The 14,090-nt window shown below is 46.6% G+C and overlaps 1 protein-coding gene across 1 annotated transcript; it reads left to right on the forward strand.

Moving 5' to 3' along the window:
• Positions 1-8,537: 8,537 nt before the first annotated feature.
• Positions 8,538-11,421, forward strand: SPR (sepiapterin reductase). Its single transcript, XM_015538019.2, has 3 exons — positions 8,538-8,890; positions 9,484-9,774; positions 10,630-11,421. The coding sequence occupies exons 1-3, from the start codon at positions 8,569-8,571 to the stop codon at positions 10,818-10,820; spliced, it is 804 nt and encodes a 267-aa protein (XP_015393505.2). The 5' UTR covers positions 8,538-8,568; the 3' UTR covers positions 10,821-11,421.
• Positions 11,422-14,090: the final 2,669 nt, after the last annotated feature.

Consider the following 14,090-nt stretch of genomic DNA (forward strand, 5'->3'; position numbering starts at 1 on the left):
CTTTTTCAAGATAGCTTTGGCTATTCAGGGTCTTTTCTGGTTCCATACAAATTTTAGGATTGTTTGTTCTAGCTCTGTGAAGAATGCTTGTGTTATTTTGATAGAGATTGCTTATTTTTTTAATGTTTATTTATTTTTGAGATTGAAAGAGAGAGAGAGAAAGAGAGAGAGAGAGACAGAGAAAGAGAGAATGAGTGGTGGAGGAGCAGAGAGAGGGAGACACAGAATCTAGAGTAGGCTCCAGCCTCTGAGCTGTTAGCACCGAGACTGATGCAGGGCTCGAACTCACAGATTGTGAAATCATAATGACCTGAGCCGAAGTCAGACGCTTAATCAATTGAGCCACCCAGGCAACCCTCCCCCTTTTTTTAATGTACGATGCTCTTATTTTTAAAAAAAGTATGCTTGCTTGTGCATATTCAAGTGTCTGAGGTACAGCATACAGAAGTAGCACATTTAATAATATCATTAACCTTTATATACACAGCAGACTTTAATTATAAAAACTGTTTCTAGTAACATATTTTATAGAAGGAAATTTATATCTTCATCAAATGTCAAAAAATCCCTCATCTTCTACCACTAAAAATAGTTGGCAGTCTATAGCAGTAATTTTGTCAAGCTTTCTCTTTAAATTTTTTGTCTCAAAAGTAGAAGGAACTAACTATATTCTTGAAATATTTTTATAAAGACTGTTGTTTTGCAATTTGATTAGTAACAACAGAATGAGTTTAGGAGGTCTCATATTTCTCTGAAACTTTCTTGTTTTATTCATAGTCTATACTCTTTGTTACATATGGGTCAAAGTTGTTTCAGCATGGATGTTCTTTACGTAAATTTAGAGATTTCGTTTGTGAAATTTTAGGGTGGCGAACTTGATGTTCTCCTTGCATGTAATCCTTGCAAGATGTGAAGAATTCCCAAAGGGGACTTTTTGCTGAAAGACTCAAAAATAAATAAAATTAAATAGCAAAAATTAAATATAATTCTTAAATATTAGTTCGTTTAATGTTATGAAGGTTAAAATGCCAAGCAAGTCGACAAAGATTAAAATTCTGATATAATCTTTCTCTATTTGTCCTGGTACATTTACATATTCCTTTAAGAGCCTATTTTATTTATTTTTGAATAGATAATACATTGACATGGCTTTAAAAATGTAAAATGCTACCAAAAGGTACACTATGTGTAGATTATCTTCCCCTCACCATCCTCTGTAGTTAACTAGTTTTATAATTAATCAGGGATTACAGTACTTAATATGTATAACCTAAGTACATATATTTTATTCCCCCTTTTTACTGTGAAAAAAGTAACATAGTATATACTCTTTTCCTGTTCTTCACCTTGCCTTTTTCATTCAATTTTTCACATCAGTGTGCACAGACATGTTCATTCACTTTTATGGCTGCATATTATACATTGATGTAGATGTACCACAGTGTATTTAACCAGGTCCCTCTTTCAAAAGCAAAACAAACAAACAAACAAACCAATCCAAGTAGGATTATACCCACAACTATATGGTCAATTAATCTTCGACAAAGCAGGAAAGAATATCCAATGTGAAAAAGACAGTCTCTTCAACAAATGGTGTTAGGAAAACTGGACAGCAATGTGCAAAAGAATAAAAGTGGACCACTTTCTTACACCATACAGAGAAAAAATTCAAAATGGATGAAAGACCTAATATGAGACTTGGAACCATAAAAATCCTAGAAGAGAACACAGGTAGTAACCTCTTTGACAAAGGCCATAGCAACTTTTTTCTAGATGTCTCCTGGGGCAAGGGGAAAACAAAAGCAAAAATAAACTCCTAGGATTACATCAAACTAAAAAGCTTCTACACAGCAAAGGAAACAATCAACAAAACTAAAAGGCAGCCTACAGAATGGGAGAAGATACTTGCAAATGACATATCTGATAAAGGATTAGCGTCCAAAATCTACAAAGAACTTCTAAAATTCAACACCCAAAAAACAAATAATCCAATTAAAAACTGGACAGAAGACGTGAACAGATATTTCTCTAAAGAGGACATATAGATGGCCAACAGACACATGAAAAGATGCTCAACATCATTCATCATGAGGGAGATGCAAATCAAAACCACAATGAGCTATCAGCTCACACCAGTAAGAATGGCTAAATTCAACAACACAAGAAACAACAGGTGTTGTTGAGGATGTGAAGAAAAAGGATGCCGTTCACTGTTCATAGGGATGCAAACTCGTGCAGCCACTGTGGAAAATGGCACAGAAGTTCCTCAAAAAGTAAAAAATTGAATTACCCAGTGATCCAGGAATCTCACTACTGGGTATTTACCCAAAGGATGCAAAAACACTAATTCAAAGGGATATATGCACCCCTACGTTTATAACAGCATTATCACAATAGCCAACATATGAAAGCAGCCCAAATGTCCATTGATTGATGAATGGATAAAGAAGATGTGGTATATATACACAATGGAATGAATCTTTCCATTTGCAAGAACATGGATGGAGCTAGAGAGTATGATGCTAAGCCAAATAAGTCAGAGAAAGACAACATATGATTTCACTCATATGTGAAATTTAAGAAACAAAACAAATGAGCAAAGAGAAGAAAAGAGAGAGAGAGAGAGAGAGAGAGAGAGAGAGAGAGAGAGAGAGAAATCAAGAAACAGACTCTAAATTATAGAAGACAAACTGATGGTTACCAGAGAGGAGGGGAGTGGGGGGCTGGCTGAAATAGGTGATGGGGATCATGGAGTGCACTTGTGACGAGCACCTGGTGATGTATGAAAGTGTTGAATCACTATATTGTACACCGAAACTAATATGACACTGTATGTTAACTAACTGGAATTAAAATAAAAACTTTAAAAACCAAATGAAAAACAAAAAATAAAATAGATAGGACTACATCAAACTGAAAGTTTCTACACAGCAAAGGATATCATCCACAAAATGAAAACTCAACCTACTGAATGAGAGAAAATAGTTGCAAATCATTTATCTGATAAGGGGTGAATATCCAAAATATCTGAAGCACTCATAACCCAACAGCAAAAAACACCCAAAAAACAAAACAACAAAACAATCTGATTAAAAAATGGGCAGGGAATCTGAATAGACATTTTTCTAAAGAAGACATATAGATGGCCAACAGGTACAAGAAAAGATGCTCTGTATCATTAATCATCAGGGAAATGCAAATCAAAACCACAATGAGTTATCATCTCACACCCGTTAGAATTGCTAAACTCAAAAGACAAGAAATAACAAGTGTTAATAAGAAGAGGATGTGGAAAAAAGAAAACCCTGTGCACTGTTAATGGGAATGTAAACTGGTGTAGGCACTATGGAAAACAGTACAGGGGTTCCTAAAAAAATTAAAAATAGAACCACCATATGGTCCAACAATTCGATTTCTGGGTATTTATCTAAAGAAAACAAAAACACTAACTTGAAAACATACATGTACCCCCCTGTTCACTGCAACATTATTTACAATAGCCAAGATATGGTAACAACCTAAACATCCACAGATGAATGAATGGATAAATATTCAACCATTAAAAAAGAATGAAATCTTGCCATGTGAAACAACATGGATGGACCTCAAGGACATTATGCTAAGTGAAGTAAGTCAGACAGAAAATAAATACAGTATGATCTCTCTTACATGTGAAATCTAAAAAAACAAAAACAAAAACTAGAAACAAAAACAAACGTGTAGATACAGAGAACAGATGGTGATTATAAGAGACGGAGGGTGGGAGAAATGGGTGAATTGTTTTCTTTTTTTTTTTTTTTTTTTTTTTTTTAGTTTAAGTAAACTGAACAAAAATTTTATTAAAAAATTCCTAAGTCCAGGCCTATGAGACACAGGCATCAGTGTTTTTGTAGTTCCCTGGTGACCAATGTGCAAACAAATTTGGGAACCGTTGCACTATTTAAAAAAAAAATTTTTTTAATGTTTTTATTTTCGAGAGAGAGAGACAGAGACAGAATGCTAGTGCAGGAGGGGTAGAGAGAGAGGGATACACAGAATCTGAAGCAGGTTCCAGGCTCTAAGCTGTCAGCACAGAGCCCATTATGGGGCTTGAACTCACAAACTGTGAGATCACGACCTGAGACAAAGTCAGAGACTTAACTGACTGAGCCACCCAGGACCACTGTGCTATTACTAAAGGAACTCTATGGGTGGTATTGCCCATTTAAATATTATTCACAAACTGCTGAAATATTGCTTGAAATAAGATTGGCGGAGCAGGGGGGGTAGGGAGTGGGAGGAGGCAGATAATCATCTTCCTGAGAAAAGAATCTTCCAGGCTCTCTTCCAGTCCAGGTAAACCACTCCGTCCCTGTGGACTGTTACCAAACAGGTCCTTCTGGAGGCAGCTAGGTTTAGAAGAGGCTAGGTCTGAAAATATCTGGAAGTCTCAAGGTATTATTACCCATGGGAGAGTCTGCATTGTGTGAATGGAGGCCTCAATGCTTGTATTCCCCACGAAAGATTTATTTGAGGATCCACACTCAGCAACAGCCTGAAGGAAGGTAGCAAGCACAAAGTAGTTTACTAAGGACAGAACACTGTCAAGAAGGGACAGTGAACAGACCCAGAGGTAGCAACTGCACCAGGATTAAGGGTGTCTTTTCTTTTTATGTTTGCATAGGTTATGGGTCATAGCTAGGTCAGTCTCTAACTGAGGTCGTTTCCAACCATCTAAGGGACTCCTCCTGCCAATTAGGAGGACGAGTTTTGGGCCCTACAAGGTTCTTGCTGGAACTGTCCTGTCCATCTCCTCCCACAGGGGCAGGGTTAAAATCACAATGTAAATACATGACAATGACACTATAGGTTACTCTGGGGCAGAGGCTGAAGAGGAGAGGGCATGTTCTGCACCTGTGGCTCTTGATCTGTTATTTGGTGTCTTGGTGGCCACAAGGCCAGGATGTTGAAGGGTCTTGGGAGCCACAAAGTCAGGATGTTGTGTCCCCAGGCTTCTAATGTGTACCCTATTTATCACCATCCTTGCCTCCAATACATGTCTAACAAACTGTCTATCAGTACCATTTAAAACAGGCATCCCAGTTTTGTTTTGTTTTTGTTTTTTTCCATTAAGTACCCATAGCTTTCTAAAACTTTGAGTAAATTAAGTTCGGAGAGATCAAAAGTTCCCCATAATGGCCATTGGTGGTGTTTTTGTTTTCTTTTTTTTTTTTTTCTTTTTTAGTTTATTTATCTTTGAGAGAGAGCAGGGGAGGGGCATAGAGAGAGGGACAGAGAATCCCAAGCAGGCTCAGCGCTTAACCGACTGAGCCACCCAGGCACCGGTGCTCTAAATTACTTTTGGTTAAGTCAATCCACTTAGTTTATAAATGTGCATGCAGAAGGACCATAGTTTTTAAACCCAAAACCAGTCAGAGTCCCACTAAGGGCAAGGAAGGGAGCAGCACTCTCAGAGCATTTTGATGACTGCAATCCCATTACTAGGTTTTTCTCTGGTGCAAAGGGAAAAACTCCTAAACAGCACAGTTTCATCAGTAGCAGCTTGGTTCCAGAAGGAATCAGAGTAAAGACCGTCACAGTTCCAATAGGAACAATCCAGTCCCCAAAAGAAGTCCGACCAAAGGCCAAAGGAGCACTTTCAAAGTAAAAACAAAACAAACAACAAGGGCATAAAACAGATCCTAATAAAGCCTGGAGAGTGCAAAAACAAAGCGCAGAGCCCCAAATCCAGGAGGAAACTTACCGCAAACTCCAGGGTCAGCGAGAAAGCAGTGAGCCCAATTGGCTCTGTGCGTGCTGTCGGGTTTGTTCACCAGCCTCCGAGTTGCTGGGGGTCTTCTTCGCATCCCACTTCTGATCACCAAGTAAGTTAACCTTACAAAACAAAACTACCAGCTATTTTAACAGCAAAAATGGATTTATTGGGGGATAGCAGAGAATCGCAAGCCACAAGACACACTCTCCCAAGAAACTATAGGTAACTCCCTTCAACGAGGAACGTTCCTTTATAGAGGAAAGGGGAAGCTCGGCTGTTATAAACAGAAAGTCCATTGGTGAAAACTGGGAGTTCAAAGTATAGTGGCATTTCATTGGCTGCATTGTTGCAGTCTCTCATTGGCTGGGCTGTTGCCAGGGGAGGAGAAAGGCCTTCCTTCTTGCTGGGATAGGCGTGGCCATGTGCAAGGTCCTCCTCTTCCCCTGGGTCTGTAATTGACAAGTCATAGGGCAGGAGAGCTCACCTTGAGGGCTTCCCAACTGCATTCTAAAGGAGATTTCCTTTTATTACTTTTCACAGAGCATACTCTAATCTCTGCCATTACTGCAGGAAGAACTCTTAAAAAGGTTAATCATAGGTACTGGAGAACCAACATACCCAGAAGAGAAAAACATGGTTTTAGTGTTATTGTATAAGAGTAAAAGTAATTGCAATAGATTCTACAATTTTCTGGATTCTAATTCAAATTGAAGTTTACAGATTTTCCCTTAACTTCCTTCAATTTATACCTGGTCTCTTTAACACTGGAAATCTTGGCTCCTAACAACATTAGCATAGTTACTTTTTTTGGTCCTAATTTACATCAGTTTCAAAATAATACTGTGCATTTTAACAAGAAATATACTAAATGATGTTTAAGGTTTCTTTGAAGTTTCATTTGTTGTTAGAGTATGTTCCATAGTGACATACAGTTTGAACTGCACTTTTTTAAAATGTTTTATTTATTTTTGAGAGACAGAGCACGAGCGTGGGGAAGGGCAGAGAAAGAGGGAGACACAGAATCCAAGGCAGGCTCCATGCTCTGAGCTGTCAGCATAGAGCCTGACCTGGAGCTTGAACCCACAAACCATGAGATCATGACTTGAGCTGAAGTCAGACGCTCAACCGATTGAGCCACCCAGGAACCCCTGAACTGCACATTTTTTAAAAAATTTTTTCAGGTTTATTTACTCATTTTGAGGGATGGGGTTGGGACAGAGAGTGAGGGAGAGAGAGAGAGAATCCCTGAGCTGCCAGCACAGAGCCCAACTCAGGGCTGGATCTCAGGAGCCATGAGATCAGGAGCTGAAATCAAGAGTCAGACACTTAATGGACTGAGCCACCCAGGTGCCCCTGAACTGCATGTTTTACAAAAAGGTTGTCGTAAAGGCACCCATGGTGACCAGTAGAAACCTTCCCCCCAAATTGTTTTAGTGTTGGCATGATATAGCCCACACAACACAAGGAAGCAAAATTTGTTTTTCCAGGAGCCTTGCTGTCTATCATCAGAGAGAGAACAGCCCTGTGAAGGCTTGGGCTGAATTATCAGAGGTTGCTTACCACTCTTGCCAAACTCTCAAGTCTTGTTAAGGAGATTTGTAGCTGTCTCCCAACCTTCTCATCTTCCCTCTCTCCTTGAAAAAAATCAGAAAGCGGGTATTCTGAAGTATGGGTCTCGAAGTACACATTTAGGTGATTGTGTAAACTTGAAGTGTAGCTGAGGCACAGGGGTGCAAGAGCACCTGGCTGCAGGGGTCCCAAACCAGGTTTGGCCATTTGCTGCTGACAAAATCCAAAGGCAGAGAAACGGGTGGTGGTCAAACCAGAAATAAATTTATTTCAGTGAGGCCAACACTTGGGAAGACAGCAGACTAACCCCTCGAGGACTGTCTCCAAAGTACCAAAAATACTTCAAGACTTATATAAGGAAAACGTGGGACAAAGGTCTGTGGGTGCATGCAGATAGGCTGTGACCTTCAAACCAACCATTGTCTTGAGGTCAATCACATGGGGTGTGGCTGGCAGCTGGGCAGTCCCTATTGCCTGAGAGGAATAGGTTTTAGGTCTTTTGCCTGAGTTAAAAGATAAGCTAGAAAAAAATTTAATCAGTTAGAAAGTTTGAAGTCAAAATGGAGGTAAGTGCTGTCCTCTCTCCGAAGCTGGGAGTAGGTGCAATTGACTATTAGGAAAAGTGAAACATGAGTGGGTGCAGAAATCGGTGTAACAGACCTGTAAGACCAGGAGGAGTCAGACATCTCAGAGGACGGGAAACTGGCTGGTGCACAGAGTTGTTGGGTCTAGGAAGGGAGAAGAGGTTTTTACAATACTCCGAGAAGCACTGTGGTGCCCCCAGAGGTAGGTTCCGTTAACCCGAGAGCGGTGAGTTCCCAGAATCCAAACTGGCATGCACTTCACTCGGCTTCTGCTGGCCCAGAGCAGGATGGCCTGGCCTGAAGTCCCTTGCGCAAAAAGGCGCGACGTGAACTTGGAAGGCGGATGCGTCCCTGAGGGGAAATGAACGCGAGGCAGTGAGGGGGTGGGAACTAGGTGGTGGTGGGAGAATGATGCCACGCCCAGAACTGGACTAGGATTCCCCGCGGGGGCCGTGCTTCCCGGCCCTTTCGTTTTGACCTCTTCCCACACCCTGGGACCGCGCAAGCGGCCATGGAAAGTGTTGCCCAGCAATCGCAGCCGAAGCCTTCGGTTCCCGCCCCCCTGCGGCCGGACCTCCGCCTACTCCTACCGCGGCCGCCCCGCCCCGCCCCGCCCCCCGCCAGTCTCGGGTCTGGCGAGAGCTGTCGCAGTTCGGAGGCATGGAGGGTGTCGGTGGCAAGGAGGGCGGCCTGGGACGCGCCGTGTGCGTGGTGACCGGGGCCTCCCGTGGCTTCGGCCGCGCCTTGGCCCCGCTCCTGGCCCGGCTGTTGTCGCCCGGCTCTCTGATGGTCCTGAGCGCCCGCAACGACGAGGCCCTGCGGCAGCTGGAGGCCGAGCTGGCTGCCGAGCGGCCGGGCCTGCGCGTGGTGCGGGTGTCCGCCGACCTGGGCGTCAAAGACAGTTTGCAACAGCTGCTCGGCGCCGTGCGCGAGCTTCCCAGGCCCGAGGGGTTGCAACGGGTGCTGCTCATCAACAATGCGGGTAAGACGCCCGCCGGCAGGGGCGGACTCCCCAGGGGAGCCCTAGCAATAGTGCTTAATGCCCCTGCCTCTTCTCGCTCCTTCTCACTTTCCCGAACCGCAGGGAACTTTAAAGGTGACTGTTAGGAATCAGATAAGATGTCTAAAAATCCTGGTTGTTTCAGCAAGGTATGGAGGAAGACTCGGTACCATCGGTGCGGTTCAGGCTTACCCTCCCCACCCCTTCCCGTTTCAGGGCAAATTTTCCAAAATGCCTGTAGAACATTCCTGATCTTTTCCTTGTTCCGCGCCCTCTGGCGGAGGCCTGAGTCAGGGCATGAGGTCTTCCAGCAGAAGTAAATTACCAGTTTTTCCAAATGGCCGCCTGAGTTCTACCTCCAGGCCCAGAGCGGGGCATGCACCCTTTCAGTTTCCAGCTTGGGATGAGTGAACAACCCCAGGTGTGTCTGCAGAGCCGGAAAGAGGGAGAAGTCTTCAGAAGCACTAGGGAGATTCCTCTAGGTTTGGATGGGAGGGGGGTGTCTGGAGGAACTTGGAGAAGGCTGAGGAAAGAGACCCATCTGCACAGAGTGATTCCTATGGTCTGGTTTTCAGGCACTCTCGGGGACGTGTCCAAAGGCCTTGTGGACCTGGCCGACCCAGCTGAAGTGAACAACTACTGGGCTCTGAACTTGACCTCCATGCTCTGCCTGACTTCCAGCATCTTGAAGGCCTTTCCAGACAGTCCTGGCCTCATCAGGACTGTGGTTAACATCTCGTCCATCTGTGCTCTGCAGCCCTTTAAGGGCTGGGGACTATACTGTGCCGGGAAGGCAGCCCGAGACATGATGTTCCAGGTCCTAGCCACAGAGGAGCCTAGTGTGAGGGTGCTGAGCTATGCCCCAGGTAGGAGGGGCATTACCACCATCCCTGTCACCCAGAACTGGCTGGGTGGTTCCCCTCAGGGGTGGGCAAAGGGCCTAGTCCATCCCCTCCAAGAAAGAATCCACAGAGTATATTGTCCCTGAATCATTAACCATCACTCCTTAAGGGAAATACAGACTCCCAGCAAGTGAGAGGTGAGAGCTAGCCAGAATAGGGAGTAGAGTTGGGAGTTGGGAGTCACCTGGACTGGGTGGAGGGGGCAGGGGGGCAGGGGGGCAGGGGGGGCGGGCAGAAAGTCTGAGAGACTAGAGTTTGAGAACAATTAGGGTTTGAATTTCAGGCCTGTACCACATTTCCTTATGTGAAACAGGGAAGATGCTACCTGTCTCACAGGGCATTTAGCAGAGGGCTACAGAGGAGTTGGAACAGGGAGAGAACCAGGGGAGTATAAAGGGCCTGATTATCAGCATATATAGGGGCAGATCGGTCCTGTTTGCTGACTTGTTGGCTGTGGGAACAGAGTGGGGAGGGAGGAGACAGGGATGGAGGTTTTGAGCTTGAGAGAAGAGTACTTCATTAATAGAAATGAAAAAGGCAGGAGGAGGTGCTGGTTGGACAGGAGGTGATAAGCTTGCTGGTAGACATAGTGGTCTGGAGATACCATGTTCACTGGGCATTGGAATTTGTGAGTCTGGAACTCAATAGTGACAGAATGACCCTGACCCTTTTGGTGACCCCCTTTGGTGACACTAACCACCCTTGTCAGCCAGGATGAGGTATTGCCTGTGGCCAGACCTGACTCCACCACTCTCCATACACACAGCAGGGGCCCCTGCCTCAGCCATGTCACCTCAGCTCCTGCACTTCATGCCCTAGGTCCGCTGGACACAGACATGCAGCAGTTGGCCCGGGAGACCTCGATGGACCCAGACTTGCGAAAAAGGCTGCAGGAGCTGAAGACAAAAGGGGAGCTTGTGGATTGTACGGTGTCAGCCCAGAAACTGCTAAGCTTGCTGCAAAAGGACACGTTCAAGTCTGGAGCCCACGTTGACTTCTACGATAAATAAGCCAATGCCCTTGGCTCCCTGGGGCTTTCTTCCCCCTCTTTCAGGCACACCCAGGAGCCCTATGCCTCCCCCACATCCTGCCACAGTGGTACTGCCAATCCTGCCTTACCCAGATAAGCACTCATGTCTACTGTCTTGCCCCCAGAGCCAGCCAGCATGAGGGCCTTGGGTGGCCTGAGTCCTAGTTCTCAGGAGTGTGTTGACTGCCCTGAGTTAGGGGAAGCTTGGGGGAGAGAAGTTAGGGTTACTGGTGTTCTCTCTCCCCAGGAATAGAATTTTAGGGGTGGGAAAAGCAGCACAAGAAGCCAAAGCCTTGAAGAGAAAGAGTTGGGTCTCATGGCCAGTCCATGGCTGAGCTAATGTCAAATAGGAGGGTCCATGTTAGATTCCCAGCCTGCAGGGGAGGGAGGATGGTGCAAGTTTGGCACACAAGGATGCTCTGTGCTCATGGTAGCAGGACCTTGTGTTGAACTTCATGTCTTCATTCTCATGCCTCCTCCCTCCAGAACCTGCCATCTGTCCCCCAGATGGAGGGAAGAGGCTTCTGAGAGTTTATGTATGTGTAAAAAGCAGATACAGATAAAATGTGGATTGTCCTTTATTAATGCCTGCCTTCTCTGACACAGGGCCCATGACTGACTCCTGGTTTGCTGGGCTCAGGGGTGTTCCCTAAAGCAATTAACCCAAACTTGGGGAGTTGCCCTTATATCCAGGGGCATTGTGTTGGGAGCGTCTGCCTCTTGTCACTGAGCACTGCCCAGTGGCAAGCTCGGTTCAGAGATGGACATGCCCAGATGCCTGTTCCTCCATCATGCTTTTACCTATATCGACCCAGTCTTTACTACCCTTTCCTCATCTTGGGCCTATTCAAAGAGTATTTAGGGTTCAGGGCCTGACTCCCAGCTTCCCTGGCCCTCTTGGATTCCCAATTCTACCCTTTGCCTATATGACAGTTTTCTGAATGGATCCCATCTCCTCAGGGTGCTGTCATGGCTCCTCCTGGTAGAGTCCATCTGGCCCATGGTCCCAATCTTCAGTGGGGTGGGCTTGGGACCAACATGCCTTTGGAGGAGGTGGGCAATATTTGAAGAGAGGGAAGCCCTAAGAAATTAGGTGTGTGACCAAACCCATCCTTCTGCCAGTCGGTGGATATAGGATGTGCAGCTGGGAGCTCCACAGTGGTGGCAGTCTAGAGCCAGCCAACCAGCCCCTCGCCCCTGGCCCATATTTAGGAGGAGAGCCCATGGTCCCTGCCAGCCAACTCCAGGACTCAGCCCTGCGACTTGATGGTGTAGGAGGGAGCTCTCTTTGTTCCTTTTCATGCACAGCAGAGGGCGCACTGAGGCAGTTCCTCCAAGAGAACCCTGAGTAGCTCATCTCTGGAGCCCAGGCTCTGGGCTGGAGCTGGCAATGCCCTGCTAGTTTCCCTAGGAGGGATCTAGTGACTCATGCTCTTTCTCTGCCCAGCAGAACATTTGCCTTCACTGGAGTCAAAAGCACTGCATTCATATCCCCGTTTTGCCTTTTACCAGCTGGTAATCCAGGACAAATTGTTTCCCTGGTGTTTTGGTTTCCTAATCTGAAAATGGTACCTCCCTCAAAGGGTCATTGTGAGCACTGAATGACCTAATGTTTGTAAATGGTCATCACAGTGCTAGCATCGCAGTAGGTACCCATAGATTTGGATAGTATGTATTGCCTTTTAATCTCAAGGTCCGGATCAATCTGGAGCCCCACTTGGAGCCCACATGCCGTCCCCCTTGCTGACCTACAGCAAGAACTCACTGTTTTGGACCTCACTGGGGCTGGACTTCAGTCTGGACCACTTGTTCTGGACTCACCAGACCTATGGGAAAATGCATGACACTTGAAGTCAGGAACCCTTGGTCTCACTTCCCACTGTAACAGAGATGTGGGGTCCTGCACAGGGCCCTCCTCCCTCTGAGCTTCTCTTTCCTTAGAACAGATGAGCTCTAAGATTCCTTCCTGCAGGTGGGGCCAGGCCAGCCTGAGCTGCCCCTTCTGTCTGGTGAGGGTTGGGTGATCTCCTCACCTGGCCCCTTGCCCCTGTGGGGCTGTGGGACCCGTCAGCGCCAGCACAACCCTAGTGTAGTTGCCCCATCGGGATTGTTTCCCTCTCTTCCCACCAGGCTGGTTGGCCAGGACTTAGTGAGGAGTACCACATGTCCCCACGAGGTGGCGAGGCTCTCCCATGCCTGATACTTGTCCTCTTTGAGCCCAGGGATTTAAGAGCCTTGGAAACAACCCCCATCTCTCTTTCTCCCTGCACTCTAGGATTGAGAACTCTCAGGGCTCCCCAGGGAGCTGGGGTCACTCTCCCTGGCAGGCCTAAGTCCTCCTTGAGTCCTCACGGGCTCCGACTACAGGGATTTCCCAGACCTTGCTCCTTGACCCGGACTCAGCCTCCCCAGTTCTTCCACTGCTGGGGGAGGGAGACTGTCTTGTCAGCCTCGGAGGGGGGGGCAGCCATCTGTGTTCCCAGAGTGCATGGCCTGGCGTTGGCCACCACACGCACGAGCACATGCAAGCACACACACAATACATGTCTGCACATGCCCAGAGTCCAGCTGCAGGGTTGAGCAGGGCCTCAGATTAGCCAAAAACCAAACAAGATTTCCCTTTGTCTCTGGTGTGAACGAGCTGGGCAGATTTTGGTTTTGTGTTTAATACCCTGAGCTGGAGGCCAGCAGCTGGCCTGTGAGGGGCAGGGGAGGGGAATATTCCAGGCCCACCCCAAGGACATCCAGCACCTCTGTCCATGAATGTGACCAGCTGGGACTAGGCTGTTCAGGAGCATCCTCCCCAGCCCCCAATTCATGTTCTTCATCCCCTGAACACAGTGCAAACGGGTGCCTGAGTCCATTGTCAGCCAAGCCTGGAAGGACCTGGCTGCTCCCTCCCTCCCCACTCAGAACTACTCCCTGGGGACATGCTCCATCCTAACATCTGCCCACGTCTCACTTCAGGGAGATGGCCCTGGGATACTGCGTATGGCCTCCTTCACCCACAGTATCTCCCCACGAACGTGGCCTCTTATGCCAACATGCGTTTGCAGTAATTCTCACTCGTGTACATGGCCCTGTGTCCCGGGGTGCCCAGCTTGCTCTGTCACCATCGAGGTCCTGTGTGGTGGCAGAGAGGTGGGTGAAGAGAACTTCCAGCCCCTGGAGTGGACACGTCACGGGGTGACACCTCTCCAGCTCCCACAGCGTCTCTCCTCTGGTGTTTAAAGGAGCGGCCACTAGGCAG

The sequence above is a fragment of the Panthera tigris genome, chromosome A3, assembly GCF_018350195.1.
Source record: "Panthera tigris isolate Pti1 chromosome A3, P.tigris_Pti1_mat1.1, whole genome shotgun sequence".
Lineage (NCBI taxonomy): Eukaryota > Metazoa > Chordata > Mammalia > Carnivora > Felidae > Panthera > Panthera tigris.

What these genes read in the sequence shown, in the direction of transcription:
- SPR (XM_015538019.2), top strand. Translation starts at nt 8,569, where the DNA reads ATGGAGGGTGTCGGTGGCAAGGAGGGCGGCCTGGGACGCGCCGTGTGC. An exon ending in GCTGCTCATCAACAATGCGG is followed by an intron (nt 8,891 to 9,483) that starts GTAAGACGCCCG and finishes TCTGGTTTTCAG; the next exon opens with GCACTCTCGGGGACGTGTCC. An exon ending in GGTGCTGAGCTATGCCCCAG is followed by an intron (nt 9,775 to 10,629) that starts GTAGGAGGGGCA and finishes TTCATGCCCTAG; the next exon opens with GTCCGCTGGACACAGACATG.